The sequence below is a fragment of the Pezoporus wallicus genome, unplaced genomic scaffold, assembly GCF_028554395.1.
Source record: "Pezoporus wallicus isolate ANWC-B61680 ecotype Strahan unplaced genomic scaffold, APGP_CSIRO_Pwel_v1 contig_5552, whole genome shotgun sequence".
Classification (NCBI taxonomy): Eukaryota; Metazoa; Chordata; class Aves; order Psittaciformes; family Psittacidae; genus Pezoporus; species Pezoporus wallicus.
Window position 1 is genome coordinate 1800916 of NW_026640754.1, and position 19753 is coordinate 1820668.

Genomic DNA, 19753 nt, shown 5'->3' on the forward strand with positions numbered 1-19753 from the left:
TTGAGACATTTATTTGTATTGATCATTTAAGTGGGTCAGAAAACTAGATCATTTAGGCTTTACTATGCCCATACAGTTAGGGTGCTTACTCTGCTGGTTGTGGCATTAAAGGGCATACAGCAGCTCCCCACTGACTCTGATCTCAAGTCCCATGATTCATAAGCAGGATCATAATGAGAAAAGAACAAGGAACTGAAACGGACCTCCAGGTTTTTGGTTTTTCTCTTATGGTAGAACCTATATTTCCCAGGTATCAAATAGGCCTTCTCTGTACCTTTCTCAGCTTGAGCCCATTTGCCTTTGAACAAAACAAAATGTAGTGTTACAGAATTCAGTTTTATACTATTTGTAGCAATACTCACAGTAATAATACCCTCATAGTAATCTTGCAATAAAGCAGTATACCCAGCCTTTTTTTCCTTGCTTTTAAATTGATGAGGTCCTGTATTAGTCCAGTGATTAGTCCTCATTTCTTCCACTATATTTTAAAACCCAGCAAATCAGCATTCTTGTCTAGTCAGACATAGACGAGAGAGCGGGCCACACTTTTCATTAACTATTTAAGGAGCTTGAGGAACTGAGTTTTCTGAATTAACTGTTATCTTAATCTACAGTTAGCTGGCATGGATTCAGTCCCAAGTATAGATGGACTCAAGTTTGGTAATTTCTACACATCTTTAATTTAAAGAGAGAGAGGTATTTACATCTGGTGCCTTAGAGTAATACCTGTAACTACAGTGTAATTGAAGCTTAGCAGCAGCTATAATAAACATTGATTAAAATTGGTCTGTAAAATGTATAAAAGGTCTCGCTGCTCATAATTTTATGAAGAAAAATCATGTCCTGCATTTGCTCCATTGACAGTTTCCCACTTCTTCCCATAATCAGCTTTTATCTTGCTTGGGTTAAGGTTGAGCCAACTGGCTTTCATCCATATTCTTGTCTCTCCCAGGTACTTTTTGGTACTGAATAATATTATAGCCATCTGTACTAGGAAAGTGGCATAAAGCTAGGTGACACTGGCATCTGTGTTGTTTCATAGCCTTTTGAGAAGGCCTTGTGTAAATTGAAAAGGAAAGTAAATAAGGTTCCTTGTTGTGGGAATCAACTTACAAGGTCTCTGCTCTTTATTCATCCCATGCATTTTCTTTCTAGGAGAGCTTGCAGTACTGTTTTGGCTATTCCCAATTTGCAGCTACACCATCCTGTTGGAATACAGAATCATAGAATAGTTAGGGTTGGAAAGGACCTTAAGATCATCTAGTACCAACCCCCCTGCCGTGGGCAGGGACAGTTATGACAGTTATCACTGAATTCAGTTTGTGGGTTTATTCTGAGATTTCTAAATGAAACTGGGAATCAGTACAGTCATTATGACTATTGAAAAAATTCAGGTTTGAAGCAAGAAGTCTCTTACTAATTCAAAGCATAATATGCATACTTCATTTTCAGAATTTGTTGTTACAAGTGGACCATCCCTTATGCGAATAATTTAGTTTTAATCAATCCTCTTTAATTGAAAGCTTGAAATTAATTTTGCAGAATATTAAAATAGATTTACTGCTCTTCAAGTTATGAAATTGAGAGGAAAGGATCTTGCCATTATGCAGCAAGCCAATAATGTGACTGAAACACTTGTCTCTCCTGTTTATCTCTTTACCTGTGTTTGTATTACAGCTATGTAAAGGTAAAGAGAAATGAGGCAGGGCTTTATCCTCATTTAAATGACTGCACAATATATTAGATCAAAATAGAGGCTCATTTGTATATATGGAAACAGGTGTGGTCATTTCATTTTCACTGATCTAAAATACAAAATTCAGTTTTTATGAAAAATAAATAATAGTTTTAAATTATTAAGTCTCTTTTTTTTTTTTTATCCTTGCCCCTTCAGAGAGAGGATTTATTTAATGCTGTCAAGTTTAGAAGGAGCGCAGGAATAGTTTTCAGTTGCCTGCAATTCTGCAGAGAGGCATACTAGGTTGAGTTTCTGTGGTGAGGTTTTTGTTTGGGTTTTTTTCTTTTAGAGAGGTTGACCAAATTGGAATTGTGAAAAGACTTACAGATTGTATTTTTTTTATAGAGGTCTTTAAATATGGTTGAATGCAACCTAGTTCTAAGATTTTGAAATGTTTTTGCAAGATGAAAGTCTGTAATTTAACATGTGGTATCTTTTCAGGGTACTTCAGGGATATTGTTTGAATGTGCTTAGGGATTTAATTGCTTAAAAGACATAATAAATCAGGGCATCTGCATTTCAATGTATTGTGTCCCATAGTGGAGGATAACAGTATTAAAAGACAGATAGTGATTACTTCTCTGAATTAGTTTGCTCACTTGAAGAGTAGAGCTGTCTTAATTGAAGAACTTGAAATATCTTTCTGCCTACATATACCCTGTATCATCATATTTCTCCCTGGAGAAGAATATGGGGATAAAGAGGAAGCTAGAGTACATGAAATACAATCTTGAGAATCCTAAACCGATTATACTAAAGTACAGAAAAGTCTCTCTCATTTATTTAGTTGTTGGCTCTTGAAAGGAAGGGATTTGTGTTGTTACTGCCTAATGTTTTTCCTTGTTGTTGAGACATGAATATTCCTAATGGGTATTGCAGTTTACATTTTTTACAAATCAGTATGTAAAATTTGAAATTAATATAGTATATTTCAGAGAATGTAGATACGAAATCGTTTTTTCTGGTACATGATGGATTACTGCCTACTGTTCAAAATTTATTTCCTAGTTTTCTTCATGTAGAGTTTCTCCATCTGTTATAAATTTTATTTATAGCCTCTTCTGTTATGAAATAAAGTCAAACTTAAAGGACTCTTTAAGTCCAGCTTGCAGGTTCATGTATGCAGATCTTCATAGATATGTATAAACAGTTTTCTATACTTATAGTAAATCCCATAGGTTCATAATCTATGACTACGGTGATAAATTAGTTGTTACATTTCCCATATGTACTAGGTTTCTGTACTGTGTATTCTGTTTTGTACTTCAACAGTAGAGTTAGTATTGAAAAAATACGGTGTTGCTGATGGGTGGTAGCTTGCCTAGGAAGAGCAGAGACTAGTGGCTCCCACTCTTTGCTTTACTTCTATCTTGCATTTGTAAGAAAAGGGAGAGCTCGGATAGAAGGTTCTCCCTAGGCAGGTGCAGCAAGGAGACTAAGTATACTAGCTTTTGAACTTCAAATGTTGGCAAACACACATTAGGGCAAGACAGACATTGCCATGGTGGCTGTGGCTTATTTAAGACCCTTTTAATTGCTGACTTACATTACTAGCTCTTCAGTGTATCAAGAGTTTCTTTTGTAAAAGAGGTAAAATCAGTGCATAGACATGACATATGGGGTAATGAGTATGCAGTAAAAAAGTGGAATGTTGCACAGTCACTATACACAGATAATAGTTATTTCTGTTTCTATGCATGTCTTCTTATTTACAACTCTTGCTATTGCAAATTGTCAAAATTAGTTGCATTACTATTCTAATTCTGTGCCTTCAAATATGGTAGTTACTTATTAAGGAAATAGTTTGTATTCAAAGATTTCTGTGTGATGCAGAGACCACATACTTGATAGATAAGGAACATTCTTATGAGAGCGAGTCAGAAGTACTTCATTATTTCAAAATTTCTTACAGTTCTGTTGTTTTAAACATATTTGGGCAATAAAATTTTAACTGTCATTATCTGCTACTTATAGAAAAGAGTCATATAAAGAACACCTGATTGATGTGAATGGGTTTGAAATACAATCCCATACTTAATAATTTTGAAATATAAAATAGGAGTATATGAGGTAATGTCCCTTAATTTCTTTGTAGTTGAATAATAGAAGGGAGATTGTGTAATCAAAGGGATTTATTTTTATGGTTTACCTCAACTGACTAGAGCATGGGTTTTTTTTCTTTTTTTTTTCCTCCCCCAGGTTTTGGTTTTCTTTTTCATGCTTTTTCCCTTTCATTGTAGTTTCCATTCTATTATATTGCTGTTTTACGTGTTTTCTGCTAAATGCAATTAATAGCCTAATGCCATTTTGTGTGAAAATTGCATGACTAAATTCAGTTAATGTTTCTTAATACAAAACTCTTTTTTTCAGACTGTGAACATAAACCACAAAATCTTTTGAGAGAAATGTCTATTGTGATGATAGGCATTTTCAGATTATTCTTCTGTAACTAATCCAATCATGGCCTTTAATTTTTTTTATTCTAATATTTAAGCGTGCTGATGATATTTCAAGTTCACTGTCAGATACTACACTGCTTGTACACTTTTTCGGCAAGAAAGGAAAAGCTGAACTGAACTTTGAAGATTTTTATAGGTGAGTCTCAACTTTATCAATTCCTGTAAAATACACTTGCGTACTTGGTCTAATTAATATGTATTATATGACTATACTATATTATATTACTCAGACATGCATAAGGTTTATGTTCCCTTTGTGTGTGTATTATATATGCAAAGAACAAAATAAATCAGCCTACCAACAAAAAAAAACCTTTACTAATGCTGCCACATTTGCAAATTTGTTTAGCACTTGTGTACATAGTTGGTTTGGGGTCGAAAGATTGTACTTCAGCCCGTCTTCATTGTATACAGGAACTCTTCTTAAATTTTAATTAGTTTTATTTTCTTCCCCTGTTTTTCAGTGCTTTGAAAAAAAACTGTGTGCATCTCTACTCTTAGGGACATGTATAAATGTGAGGATTTTTCTGAATATGTTGTGTAGGCATCTTAGAACAACCTCCTTTGGGAAGAAGTGAAAACACAGTGGAAGCTATCGGCTTAATTATTACACCAGTTAAAACAGAGTTTAAAAATATAGGGAGAGTGCCATAAAAATAAAGCCATAAAACTGTTTCTGTGTAATTGATGGATACAATATTTACTTAAATATTAGTAAATACTCCCAATACCTATTGTCTTTATAGCTATCACTTAACTGTGCATTCTAATCAATCAGATGTTTGTAAAATAATTAAAATTCTGTTATCAAAAAGTATTCAGTATTTCACATAATATTAAAAACTGTGTCATTAAGTGAAATCATGATGTGAGTTCAGAATAACAACCAGAAAAGATGGTACTTTTTCAAAAGGCATCTAGTTAAAATATCCATCTGTTGCTGTAAGATGCTGTGAATGCTAAACAGGTCAAAACCTAGGAGACACATTCCAGTGTAAAAGAGGGAGCTATCAAGTTTTATTCAGTGCTACTTTACTAGCACAGAAAAATCATTAAACTATGGATTGGTGAGGGAAATACTGTTGTCTGTTTACCTTGCACTTACTTATACTTTTGCCAAGACATCCTTTTGATTTTAACTCTTCGCAATTACTGGAAGTCAAGTTATGTATTGGTAAGGAGTGTTGCAGACAATGTCTACAGGATGGGAACCTTTGTGAACCTCTAACAAGGAAGTTACAGGTTGACAACTGGATAAGCTCCCAGTGCAGTACTGTGACTAGAGAGCTAATTCCATCCTTGGGCTGTATAACTAGAACATCAAGCAGAATAAGGGAAGTTATATTTCCTGTTTATGTGTAGCTGGTTTTATACTTAACCTAGTTTTGGTGTCCAGAATATACTAAATATGTTGTTAATCAGAAGAATTTAAAGAAATATTCTAAGAAGAGTGAAGAATTAAAAAAAAAAAAAAAAAAGGTTAGATTTAAAGGACATGAATAGTACAAATGTAAGGTACTACTACTTCCTCATATTTATGTTTGTGCTTACAGATTTATGGATAACCTACAGACAGAAGTTCTAGAGATAGAATTCCTTTCCTACTCTAATGGGATGAACACCATTAGTGAGGAAGACTTTGCTCATATTCTTTTGAGGTATACAAATGTGGAAAATACATCAAGTTACCTGGAAAACATGCGCTGCAGGATTCCTGAAGAAAAGGTAATTGTTTAGCTACAAGGACAGCAGAGGGCCACAGCACCCAGTCCCAGTGTCATTTACAGGAAAACATAGCCTTGTTGGACTGAATGCAATTCTGTCACTAATTGATTGACACCAGGATTTTATTGTGATCATAAACTGTCTCATGTTTTTCAGATTAAATCCTGAATAAAATGTAGAAGAGTAAATAGCAGAGAATTACGTTCCATAGGATTTAGGTAGTAATGTTTTTGACGTTTAGGTAACAAAGCTTTGTATTACATGAATATTCAGTTTAAGCAGCAGGAACCATAAGACTTGAAAAAGAACCATTTTTTAGCAATGAGGGGTTGTTTTTTTCTTCTGTTTTGCAGGGCCACTGGAATAGCACGTCTTCAGAAATAATTGACATTCTTTGTCTAGTTGTTTTATAGTCCTAATAATGGATCACTTCTGTATAATTGTTGATGGGTATGTAGTTCTTGCTAATTGCTGAAGAGAGAAAAGATAATAAAAACAGTAAAGGTCATGAGGTCCTTCATTTGTTTAACAACCAATGTGTTGTCAGAAGTGTACCTGAGAGAAAAGCAGTGGCAACTATGTATCAATGGTAATCAGTAGGATAATGTTAAAAGTAGCCCTTCAAATAGAGGATGTTTTGGATATACTCCTTTTGTTTGTGTTGGAAAGATTGATGTTTCCTAGAAATGTAATAACTCTTTGAATAGCTATATATTTTAATAGCATTGACAGCAGAGCTTGCGAAGAAAAGTAAAAATCAGTTTGGACAGTTCTGGTTTGGTTTTGGGTTGTGGTTTTTTTGTTTGTTTTTTTCTTTTTTTTCTTTGAGGAATTGCATTGTAATTTCAGTCTACAGAGAAAGTAAATTCAGTCAGCTGACCTGATAGAAACATACCTCAAAAATCAACAGCTTTCTGTTCAGGTAGCTGGATTTTCTTATTTTTCTTGTGATTGAACAGCAAATAGGTCCACTGAGAGGTGAATGTAGCTGGGGAATAGAAAGGGAAAGCAGGGCTGTCTCTTTTGCACCAGATTTAAGATGAGGTGGTAAGATTGGGACCTCTAAAAGGTCTGTGCAGCATTCAATATTCAAAGCCAAGACAGTGCACCAGAAGTGGTATAAAACTCTTTTTGCATGATTTGCAGATGTGTTTTTGTTTTTGTTTTTCTGTTTGGGGTGGAATGAAGATTTCCATACATATATGGGAATCTGGAAAAAATATGTTTTGGGGCTTGTATTGCAATGACATCTTAGGTAACTGAAAAATTACAGTTCTAGGTATACAGAAATACTTCTTTGAATGGCAAAGGTTGAATAAGTAAATATAAATATAGACACTGTCTTTTAAACCAGGGAAGTAGTCTTGGAAGTTCATCTCTTATGTCTTCCAATGCCACTATTCTGATGGTAAGCCTTCCACAGTAGTTTCCTCTTCTTGATCTCTTGTGGGACCATCAGTTAAGGAATACTTCCACCAGAAAGCTGTGACACACAGTTACAGGTTTGCTTATGCTGCATTCTGGGAATATCCTGGCACTTGACCAGTAACATACATCAGTATGTCATACGCTATACCTCCCATAAGTGAAAAAAAGATGTTGCCATTTTTCATAGCTTCTTATCACTGGCTTGGTAAATTCACTGTCAGTACAGTGGAAAAAGTAAATTCCCAGGCATTTGAGAATGGGACTTTGCATCTTATTGCCATGGAGGCGTTGTTCATATATTTGCACTTTTTTACACTTGTAATAACATTATAATTTGAAAATCATAAAATGTGTACTCTATTTTGTTATAAGGATATAGGGATTCCATTTAGAAGAAAAATTAGTCTAGCCTGTGAAGTAGTAGGCAGCTACTCTCACAGTTGGTGATATTAATCTTCCATAGTGCTATATGTAGAAGCCTCTGAAGCAACACGATGATTATTTGGCGTAGTGCAGTCATGTTAAAATGTTCAAATGGCATGCTGCCTGCTCACAGGATGTTTTCCTCCTTTTACTAACTAGATGCCAAGCAATGATTCATTTAAGCTGGCATCTTGGATTGCTACAAATAACAGCTCCTAAAGAAGGTCTGTGCATTTTTAACAGCATTGGCAAGCATGTGTAACTGCAAGGTTTATGTATTCAGTTGTCATCACTGCTGATAATTCTTCTGGTGCATATTGTGTTTCCATTTTTTAGGGTATCACATTTGACGAGTTTAGATCATTTTTCCAATTCTTGAACAACCTAGAAGACTTTACAATTGCGATGCAAATGTATAATTTTGCAAGTCGTTCCATAGGTCAGGGTAAGTATATTAATATAAAAATTTGTTGATAAAGATACACAACTGTTGACAAAACTACAAAAATGCTTTGGAATTCCTAGCTTGTAGTTTTAATGTCTCAGGTAAATGGCTAAAAAGGCTAGGACTCCAGCTTTGAAAGAAAAAGGCTCAGGTATATTGTAAGAGGTATGATAAAGGTTTACAAAAAAGTCATATAAGGGCTGGATAAGCTGAAGGCAGAATAGTTAGTCACCACATCCTACAACGTAAGAGTTAGGAGACACTTGATGACACCAACAAGAGGTCAGTTTGAAGTAAACACAAGCATTTATTTACACAGTGGGCATCTGGAACCTGACCTTCTACAAGGGTTGTAGAAGGAAATGGTGTCAGAAGGTCTGAAGAGGGATTAGACAGATTTTTGAACAAATCAGTAAGTGGGTGCTGAAAGAACTAGGCAGATATCTTCTGACTAAAATCATTCATAACAATAGTTAAGATGGTTGGGGAGTGCAAGTGAGCAGTACATGAACTGGTCAGACTTGTGTGCTCTCTTCAAGTAGCATTCTCATGGGCGTGAGACAGTCACACAAGCATAATCCTACTTCATGTGGCCTTACCAAAGGACTATACTGATTTCTGTGTGCTCTGTTTCTTATGTTCTGTTTTCAGATGGCAATTAAGTAGATGCCATTGGTATATATGTAACGTAAGTTTAATTATGATACTCTAATTTTGGTATTACACATAGTATATGGGCTCTTTTGTATAAGATAATTGGTACCAATTAAACAGCGTCATTTTACATCATTGAGAACTACTTGGTTTAGAACTGTGAAATTCAATCCTAATTTTCACTTTTTTTTTTTTTGACTGCATAAATGTAAAAACTCAAAAGTTTACTTGTATTTCGTAATATGTTGTCACAAAGTACAATTAAATTAATTCTGTGTTTTGTTCTTTCTTCTGGTGTTCTCTTTATGCAGATGAATTCAAACGTGCTGTGTATGTAGCCACAGGTGTGAAGCTTTCACCACATTTGGTGAACACTGTGTTCAAGATTTTTGATGTTGACAGAGACGACCAGTTGAGTTACAAAGAATTTATTGGCATTATGAAAGACAGACTCAATCGAGGGTTTAGGGTAAGGATTCTAATTCTTATAGTTATCTTAGTTGACTTTCATACTTCCGCTATATACTTTAGTACCTGTAGTACCAGTATGTTGCAAATAGTATGCATGTTTAAAGGCATATGTTTCATAGAAATCTGGATCAGTATATAAGATAAATTCCTTCTTAAATTCTTGACTTTTTTTTTTAGGAAGCAATACATAGAGTACCTTTATAGTACACAAACTAAATTGGAAATGGGAAATCCTCTGCATACGTTGCTTCTTTGGTATTGTGTGATTGATAGATAGACATTAAGAATTTTGACAAGGGTATCTATAATGACTGGGTTGTTTGCAGGGAAAAGAGAATTTGTCTCTCTTGAACTCTGGCAGTTTATTTAATGGGTAGCCTCCTCTAAAACATTATTTAAAGTACCAAGTGTTGATAATAACTGTCGAAAAGAGTTGCAGCAGAAGATAGTTTTAATTTTCAAATAAACAGTTGCTGCACAATGCTATATTCTAGTTCAAAGATGCTTTTGATAATTTACCCATCTTATATATTAAATTTATGATAAGGTAGAGGGCTGGAAATTACTTGCAGAAACTTTTCATAGGGAACAGCTCTTAAATCACGCCTTCTAGGTGAATGTATAGGCCTTGCTGCCATCTTCAGGTTCTGTGTAGTACAGGGGAATTTTATAGTAGCAGAAAATTTTTTATTAGAGTATGATCAATAAAAGTCACTTTTTCTTTTCTTCACATGGCAGGTGTTAACATTTTTTTGCCAAATGTAAAATGGTGTTGTTCCTGACAACGTAATCACTTAGACATAAATCTGAAACACTATCATAGTTCCTGAATTCACATTCCAGTATGTTACTTCTGTATTATAATTTTACTCATTTTTAGTTAGCTTCTTCAATATAATTTTAGAACTTTTTGTGAAGTTGTGTTGAGTCTAATAGTCTACTTGTTATTGTAATATTATGATCAAATGTAAAATGCATTTGTAACAAACTTATTTCTTTGTTGGTCCTCAGTTCCTTTTATTATGGTGTGGGAATGATGACTGTTTCATAACTTGTTTCAAGATGTTCAGCTGTATGTTTTAATTGTTTACTAATTGTAAGTGTGCAGTGTATGTTTAATTTAACAAGAAAACAGTCTGCTTACTAAGTAATTCTTGTAAATGTATTACGTGTTTCTATTTCATAAAATGCATGACAGAAATCACATATAATCCTGAAGAATCTATATCATCCAGCACTGTTCAGTCTTTTGCATGTGTCTTTCTTTTGCATAGGCCACTATAAAGCATTCCAGTGGCCTGTAAAAGAACTGTAAAGAATAGCCAAGGATGTACAGAAGAATAGCACCTGAAATGTCTAACTTTGGTTGGATATGAGATCTCCTGGTTTGCACAGGAGATGATAATGATTTTGGTCCTATAATTCAGTTATATTCAGACATGCCTACCTGCATATTTGTTAGATTATTCAGAAAAATGCATTCCCTTCACTAATCATTAGTAGTCCAGGACAATTACAGTACCAAAATTAAGAATTAACAATTTCCAGTAAGTTTTCCTTGAGCGTCACACAAACGTGATTTTTCCAAGAGTGGGTAGTACTAAAAACTGCAAAAATTTGCCTTTTCTTAGTTTAATATACTAAAAAAAATACAGTCTTTTTAGTATACTAATTATATTAGTGTAATTAGTATGATTAATATAATTACTACAATTATACTAATTACTAGTATATTCTGTTTAATTAATTATGCTAATTACTAGTATGTTCAGTTTAATAAACGCCCCTCTCCTACCCCAATCTCACTTTAGAATGAAAAGAAGAAAACACCTAAGAACCTTTTGCCCAGAACAAATTGGTGGAAAGCATCATTAACTACTTTCTATTCTTTGTACATTAGAAGTTACATAGCATTTAGCTTGGCCAGAACAAGTAAAATTTACCCTCTTACTCCTACATTGTGGTGGCTCAAGTGTTGTCTTGTTCCAAATTAAAACTAACAAATCATTAACCTTTTTTTGTTAATAACTGTGTTTCGAATCCATATTAAGATTGGTCAGTTCTGTTACACAGATAAAAGAACATTTTAGCCTCTGTCTATGCAGTATTTTGTAGCAAGATGGAAATTTTTACCCTGAGAAATTGGAGCTTGTTTATAAAGTGTAAAAACCCAATTTTAATGTTAAGTACCTTACAATTAATGTCTGCCCAAATCATTGTAGTCCTTTATTACCACTCTAAAAACACCTAAAAGTAACAGTTTAAAATAGGCCTATAATTTGAAGTATGATTTTACAATTACCATCTTACACTTAGTAATTCAACTTTTTAAAAAAGTTGTTTTACTAAAATGTTTGCCCAGAAGAAACTGGAGCTTGGTTACTAGGGCCATATATTTTGTAGTTATATAATCTGACTACAGCAAATGTATTTAAGAGCAAAGTTTTGCACAACTCCAATGAAACTGTAATTCTGAAAGGCCAGTCAGTCAGCTTTGTCCTTTTGAAAGTTCAGCCATAGACCTGAGATCAGGTACTACCCCTTATAGGAACATATAAATACTCGTATTTTAGCTATGATTTGGGAAATGAAAATGTCTTAAAGAGTTTATCAAATTAAATTTCTTCTTTTCTGGAATATAGTATTATAATCTGAAACCTCTTGGTTTTAGTAGTTTGAAACTAATATATTAAGCTGCCATCAAGCGGTCAGTCAGAGTATTGCCATAAACTTATTAAAGTGTGCAGACATTAAAAGCTTTATTTTTGCTTGATGTTTGGTTTAAAATAGTTATTTCATGTCTTTTTATTTAAAAATATATATGAAGATTCCCTTTCCTTTATAAATTCAAATTTTAAACTGAATGATTTGGAACATGATTAAATGATAAACATTTTACCTAGCACAAACTATACTGTATCTTCTAGCTATTCATCACTTAAAGCCATTTTTTTGTATTTTCATGATACTGTTGTCTTATGCTTACCTCTGGCTGCCTTCACGTGTTGTCTGCATCTGCGCACTTCTCCATCTTCTGCTCCACAGGGCTACAAACCTATACAGAGGTATACTACTTTCAAATCCTGCGTGAGGAAGGAACTCTATAGCAGATAAATGACGGTATGTGTTAGCCGCCCAGTCTGAGTGTGCTGGCATGCTTGCAGGAATGGCTGAATGTTAAACTGTCACTGTTTTGTTTCCCATTCCAAAACGCAGGAATAGGTTATCTGAGTGTAAACAGTGTAGTAGCTCAAAGTGTCACGTGGTTTTGACTGAAGCAATAGAATTTTGTTCTGGAGTTGGCAATAACTGACTTGCACTGTCACTGTTTTGTAAGCCAGCTGAGATTTTGTACTATGTTTGAAATAAGGAAAAGTATTCTTTCATGGTCTCTGTTGCTGTTTTCCATCTGTCCTGTGACCACTTTATAAGTAATTTCTCGGGTACCTGTAGCTAAGAAGTATTTAGCAGTGAAGACTATAGAGGCAGACTTTTCTTCTTGAGAGACTGTTAGTAACTCGTTTCTAGTTCGATTTAGACTTTTGAAAGCATTAATGTGGTTTTAGCTCAATTAATGCTATACCAGCAGTTTTCAAAAATCAGCATCACCATGGCTGTTTCCACCTATCCACTACATGAATATTACTCTTACAATTAGGTTGTACTGTGGGTTTCATTGTAAAAACTGGGGTGTGCATATTCTGTAGCCAGAACTGTAACTGTTTGGCACATGGTGGACACAGCAGAAATGTGCTAGTAGACATTTCTCTCACATAAAGCGAGAGTTTGCTCCTTTGCAATTTAAGGTTTTGGTGCCAGCAAATTTTTCCTGTTTATATTTGCAGTAGTTGGTACAGAGGCTGTTAAGAGCTAACAAAAGAAATGTATGCCATGACAAGCAAGGCCTCATGGCCGGTGGTCTCGTGTGAATGGACCTTATGGGGTAGTCAGCGCATCTCACACTCCTGAGCCAGGAGGGTTTGACTGTCATCAAGCCTAATAAAATTAGCTTGGTGACAAAAAGAGAGACTGTGGTAAAAGCATCAGGTTACATACATCAACAGCTTGACAGAGATCTGAATTCAGGCCATAAATTAATTCATATTTTGAGACGGTGTAAACAGGGAAAAAAATGCACAGTGGAGACTCATAAAGGGAGATTTTGTTCACTCTGTATAAAGTCATTCTCAAGAAAAAAAAGATCAAAGTTGAACAATAGTATGCCTACACTATGCACTGGGAGGCAGAGAAACCAGGTGAGTTCTCAGAGCACAGACATGGCTACAGGCAGCCTCACTGACATAGTGTAGAGGTTGCTGGTTATATACTCTGCTCTTTTTCCCACCTGGAGCTCCTGGATGCTTCCTTGTGTAGGTCTGTATCAGATACCTGTTACCTGTGCCATGAAGAATACAGCGTAAGCCTTGTTGACTTATATAATATTCCTTCTTCCCTGCTGACACATTAATTGGCTACTGCTCTTCACTGGAGCAACTGCTTCTTGTCTGTTATCATGAGTTACAGTCACATACTCAGTTCTTAGCTATTAGGAGTTCCATTTTGTGCAAAACGTTACATAACTTAGAATCATAGAATAGTTAGGGTTGGAAAGGACCTTAAGATCATCTAGTTCCAACCCCCCGGCCGTTGGCAGGGACACCTCACACTAAACTATGTCACCCAAGACTTCCTCCAACCTGGCCTTGAACACTGCCAGGGATGGAGCATTCACAACTTCCTTGGGCAACCCATTAAAGTGTTTCTTCAGATTTGTTGTAAACTTTTATTAAAGTTAGGTGCGAGTGTCAGTTAATGGTATGGAAACTTTAGCCAAAACACATGTGAAGTGATTTGATACTAGTTACTGCTAAGGAGGAGAACAGAAGTAGTCCTGTCTTTGCCATATAGTGTGGAGTGAAAGTGGATTTACATCATTCTAGAAATAATTGTTTTCCATTTAGTTTATAAATTGAAAAGATAATAAAGATTGAATTGTTGTAGATTTGAAATTGAACAATTTCAATTGGGTAATCAAATTTCCATTTGATGGACACAGAAACATAAATGTATGTGAAATACAAAAACCTGCTGCACCTGCATCCCAAAGTTAGGTCCAGTGCAATTACTATTAAATTTACTTTGTTCCACATGTAAATGTACAGCTCATTGGGCTTTGATATACTTTATATGGTAAATGTAGAACTCTGATGAGAGATTAAGATGCTTGGCATATGTACCACAGATTACACTATACTTTGAATCTGCACCCTGAAAAGTGACATACAGCACATTGTGCTGTACATTACATATATCCATATTGAACTAACTCAATTTACTTCACCATGTAAAGCATGTTATACCCTTGTAGTAAATAATGAAAATCTCTCCTTGGGGAACAACTGTACAAAGCTCTGTGTGGTCCAAACACCTGATGGCGTTCTCAGAGAGCTTGTCTTTCTGCATTGCTCTCCATGAAGGGCACACAGGCTGACTCAGCATCAGCAGGTACTCCTTTGCATACACTACAGGGAGAACAGAAGTAAACATGTTAGTAAAGAAATGCCTGCCAGAGCAGAGAGGAGACCTCCACTTTGAATGTTTTACAGAAGGGAAATTTCTAACAAAGCCCTTTCAGAGTTCATTTCCAAAAATGACTGCTAGTGCCCAACTTCAGGAGGGATTCAGGTCCATCTGAAAGTCATATTTGTGTGCTCAATAGCTGCAGTAATTTTCATTTTGTTGACTTCTAAAGTATTGAAAGTAACTATTACATGTCACAAATATATATCTAGAAATTAAGTTGTATGTCCCAGTAATTCCCCCAAAATTTTAAGATTTTTGCATTAAAATAACTCTTTTCTAGATGTTCTGAATTTTGTGGGGGGTCTAAATTTTTTGATTAAAGGTTTTTAGGAAATAATAGCTAAAAATAGTATCTTGGGACTGATTGAGGAAGGAAATGTCATTTTGAGAAACACCTGAAAGACTGAAGCATGGATTCAGAACCTCATTTCCAGACGTGTTTCAATAATAAATTGCTGTCTTCTGTAAATATTTCATTAAGTCAAGTGAGATTAAATTTGTCGTGTAGTTATTATTTTGAAAGCTTGTAATTTCCATACTTATCTAGTTCACAGAAGTTGAATGCATCTGGTAGAAGAGCTTAAAAAAAAACCCAAACCTGAAGAGGCTGTTGCTTTTCTCTTTAAATCTGATGAAGTGAGAAGTGTGTGGTAGGCATGCCTTACTGACTCATCTTACAAATGTAACTGGAAATTACAGAACCCAGACTTTTCATTCTAAACCTGCCAAGAACTTTAAAAACATACCTGTATACAGTGGGAGGAAAATGTTCCAGTGAAATGTGAAACCATTGCAGAGACTGTGGACAAAATGTGCTTTCTATGGATTTGGTACACTACATGTAGATACAACAGTGCATACATTAGAAATAAGTAAGCAAACAGTTAGTATACTCCAGTGTTTCTCTTAATGATTTTCATGAATATTTGTCTGAACCTTTTTCATAAAATAAAAAATAAATGCATGTACTAAGGCACTGCTTAATTAACTGAATGTGCTTTTGTTATATAATGCAATGCATTTTGCAAGTAATGCTTTTTTTTTCATAAGACTATAAATCTCAACTAAATTATGTATTCATGTAAGTACTGTTTCTAATATTTCATGTAAAGTCTGGATTACATACTGCTGTGGTTTAGTTTGTTTTCTGAATCTTTACTTCTCTATAATATTCTATGTGTTTTAATTGTATAAGATGAGTGATGAGAGTAAGTGGATGTAGGCTTCAGTCTCTAATGGACAGGTTTAATGTACTGCAGCGTTGCAGTATTTTTAACATCTTAGTTCAATCAGCCCAAGCTATCAGACAGTCTCTCACCCTTTGTCCTGGTTTTGGCTGAGATAGAGTTCATTTCTGGTGGGGGGTTTTCCCAGTTCTCTCTCCCATCCCACTGAAGGGGCTGGGAGCGAGCTAAGTGCTGTGTAGTGTTTAGCTGCCTGCCAAATTAAGCCTCCAGATACTGGACTTAAATTGTAATCCATTTTAGACATTGAAGTTGCTTGTAAATTCGTCTGACTTACCTGTAGCAATTACAATCCCTATTCCTCCCTTAGCTTCTTTCCCTAGTTGCTTTAATAGTCTCTCTCCATCTTTTGATACTTACTATCAAAATAAGCTTGTGAAGTTAGGAATAGTGGAAAAAATAAGGAGATCCAGTGACAACTATGGATAGCATAGAGTCCAGTGAATGTTCCAGGCCAGCCTTTGGCCAGTATTCGTCTCCACTCAGTGGGCACTCATTAACAGTGCTGAACCACAGTGCAGTTTAGGATTAAGGTAACCTAGTTTAATAATACATATTGTGTTTGACTTTTGTTGATGCCTCAGTTTCATGAACATCAATAATTTTCTATGCTTTTTTATTTGGTGTTATAGGTGACCTTTTTAGTACAGTGTCAATACAAAGAAGCAAGAAACAAAACTAGAGACAGCAGGACATACCTGAATAAAAAGGAAATCCTTTCTTGCAACTTTTAATATAAATAGGCTATTTGTTGAATGCTAACTGTGTGCTGTGAGGTGAGGATGCGTTTTGAATACTTAACCTGTGAATGAATTTATAACCCTCATTTTACAGAAGTACTTTTGAGCTGTAGAAGTATTTGATCTTCATGATTTTAATATTAAAACATATATTAGTGTGTATGAGCCTGAGTAAAATTTAATGTAGTATTAAGGAGTTTAATGAACAATATCTTTTTCCAATTGTATGTTTTTCACTTTTCATAGGAGACTCCAAAATATGGTTGGAAGGAATATTACTCTTGCGTGATGACTGTAACCAGTGAACACCTCAGAGATCTGTGGAAGCAGTTTCGGAGACGAGATATGCTGAGATAAAGGAAGAAAGAATGATTATCTGCACTGGCTAGAACTATTTATCTCTATGAATTCATGATGAAGAACAAACTAACCCAGGTGAATTGTGAATCTTACAGCTGCAGTAGAAAACACAGGACTTCTTTTCCACTTAGTCTAGTGATCATGAACTCTTACAACTGCTTTTCAGTATGTATTTTATTTAAATGATGAACTGTCACGATTGGCAGAAATCTTTTTCTTAAGAACATTTTGAATATTTTTTATTATTTTGAGATAAATTTACAATTTAAAGGAAAAGATAAATAAGTTTTACACCTGGGTAGGCAAATGTGGCAATGAAGAGAAACTACAGCAGCTTAGACTGTGAATTTTCTTTCAGAAGAGCACTATGAAAAGTTTGTGCAAAATTGGCAATGAGAATGCATTAAGTAGCATAACAGCTATGTACAAGTTGAATGTACAAATTAAACTCTTAGAAGCTATTATTTTAAAAAGAGTAAAGCTGTTATGGTTATAATGTGAATGATAGGTATTTACCTAGGGAAGGTACTGTATGGACTCTGATGTTCAGATTCTCCAAGTCTTACTATTACATTCAGTAACTTATCCTTTTAAAAAACAGTATAGATTTTAAGATGTCTTATGAGCAGTAGGTCAAAAAATCAAAATGTTCAAATTCATGTTAAGTAATACACACTTTGTAATACTTACTACAAATTTTATTGCCATACATATAAATTCATTGATATATTTCTGGTAGAGTAAAACTTCATGTGTTTCTTGTGAATAGTGCACTTTTCTATGAAGTGGCACTGAGTAGAAATTATAGCTGTCTAATTTGCTACTCTGGAATGCAGTGTCTGGAAAATAGATAATAACTTGTGCTTGTCTCAACAAAGCAAAACAAAACATAAATGCATGCAACAATACAGAGCAACACTAAGTAATATTATTTGAATATTACGCATCAGATATTAGACACAAATTAGGCTTTACAAAGGTATGGAGACTACAGGCAGGCAGTAGCCACTATGCCCTTTCATGCGCTGTAGGCTTAGGTGTTACTGAAACAGTGGTAAGGACACTGTTACATTTAGTTTTTCATGTTCTCTAAATTTTTTTTGCTGTCCAGCAGCACCATTTTTCCTTACTCCCTTTCAATATTTGTATGTGGTATTGATTAAACCCACAAAAACATGAACACCTATTTCTTACATCCTTCTTGAAAAGGTTTGCTGGAGGTTAAATAAGTCTGTACCTATTGAGGAGCAATCCGTGCCTTGAAGTATTTCTAGCTGAATACACACAGACTAAAACTAATGTCAGTAAGTTGTTATCAGAAAGGCAAATATTTAGTGGAGTCAGATAATTAAAATACACCAAAATAATGTTTTTAAATCTTTTATTCCTCAAAATGCATGAAAGCAAACTTTGCAAAATTCTGTTTAGTGCACGTTGCTCAAATACCATCTGATTATCATGTGTATAGAAATGATGTACAGCACTTGTGTAAGTGCAGCTAAGTTTAGAAGTGCTTAATTTATAATAAGATTTACCTCTGCTAAAAAATTAAAATGAGAAGGAAGGTGGGTTTTAAGAAATACCACACTGGGCATTTTAGAAAATAAAAATGTGCTACATGTGTCTTTCATCTGAGAAAAAGCTGGGTCAGAAAGCATTTGAAGGGTGCTACTTTAAGTAATGTTTCATGCTAGTTGCTTACAAAATATCCACCTTGGTGTCGTTAAACTACTGACAACAAGAAAATCAAATAAACTGGGATAAAGGTTTTTGAATTGATACAACAGAACACACATAAGCTGCAATCGCTGTGTGATGATTTAGGGAATCAACTGTATTCAATGTATCGTCTTGGTACGCAGAACTGTCTCACTGCTTCTTGTCAGCATATGCAAAACCCAGATTGCTACTTCAGTGATGAAGGACAAAAAAATGGAAGAAAAGTTAGGGAGCTATTGAAAGGATTCACATCCTTCCTCTTCATTCACTACTGCCCAAGCACACCAGTCCTCCCCTTGGAAGCAGCAGTACCATCACCATTTGGCTCCTCCACTGCTCTAAGCAATAATGCACTTTGCTTTTATGGCTGGCTTGAGACAATTTTATCATTTTTATATGTATTTCCTAACTATAGTCACTTAATATAAAATAGAATGTGAAAGTGTCAGATTAGTTTTTAAGAGTATTTTTTCTCATGTTTAATGGTAAGTTATTTAATATGAATATATGCATATAGTATTCTTGTTTATTTCAAAATAAATGCACTTGAAATTAATTTTATTTGCAGTTTATATCATTCAATTTTTTTGTCATAAAAAAATCTTTCTTTGCATAACATGAATGTGTAAGTACTTTGAGTTAGAGCATCTCACCATCATAAAAACAGACTTGTTTGCTTCTTTTGGTCACTTATTTAAACAGACTTGCTCTTCTGCCATGGAATTCAGTATAAAAGAGCTGGAAGTGCAAGGATAGACAGGTGA

At 34.7% G+C, this 19753-nt stretch overlaps 1 protein-coding gene across 8 annotated transcripts in view; it reads left to right on the top strand.

Moving 5' to 3' along the window:
- The window catches only part of MICU3 (mitochondrial calcium uptake family member 3), a 52297-nt gene extending 32752 nt beyond the window's left edge, over positions 1-19545 (top strand). For 4 of the 8 annotated variants that reach the window (XM_057420353.1, XM_057420349.1, XM_057420350.1 and 1 more), the window contains 5 exons: positions 4233-4333; positions 5751-5922; positions 8110-8218; positions 9184-9341; positions 17157-19545. In XM_057420353.1, coding sequence (XP_057276336.1) covers positions 4233-4333; positions 5751-5922; positions 8110-8218; positions 9184-9341; positions 17157-17267 — 651 coding nt within the window. In that variant the 3' untranslated portion in view covers positions 17268-19545. Of the gene's footprint in view, positions 1-4232; positions 4334-5750; positions 5923-8109; positions 8219-9183; positions 9342-12388; positions 12464-16802; positions 16947-17156 lie in introns of all 8 variants that reach the window. The other 4 variants (XM_057420351.1, XM_057420352.1, XM_057420348.1 and 1 more) reach the window with 2 other exon arrangements.
- Positions 19546-19753: the final 208 nt, after the last annotated feature.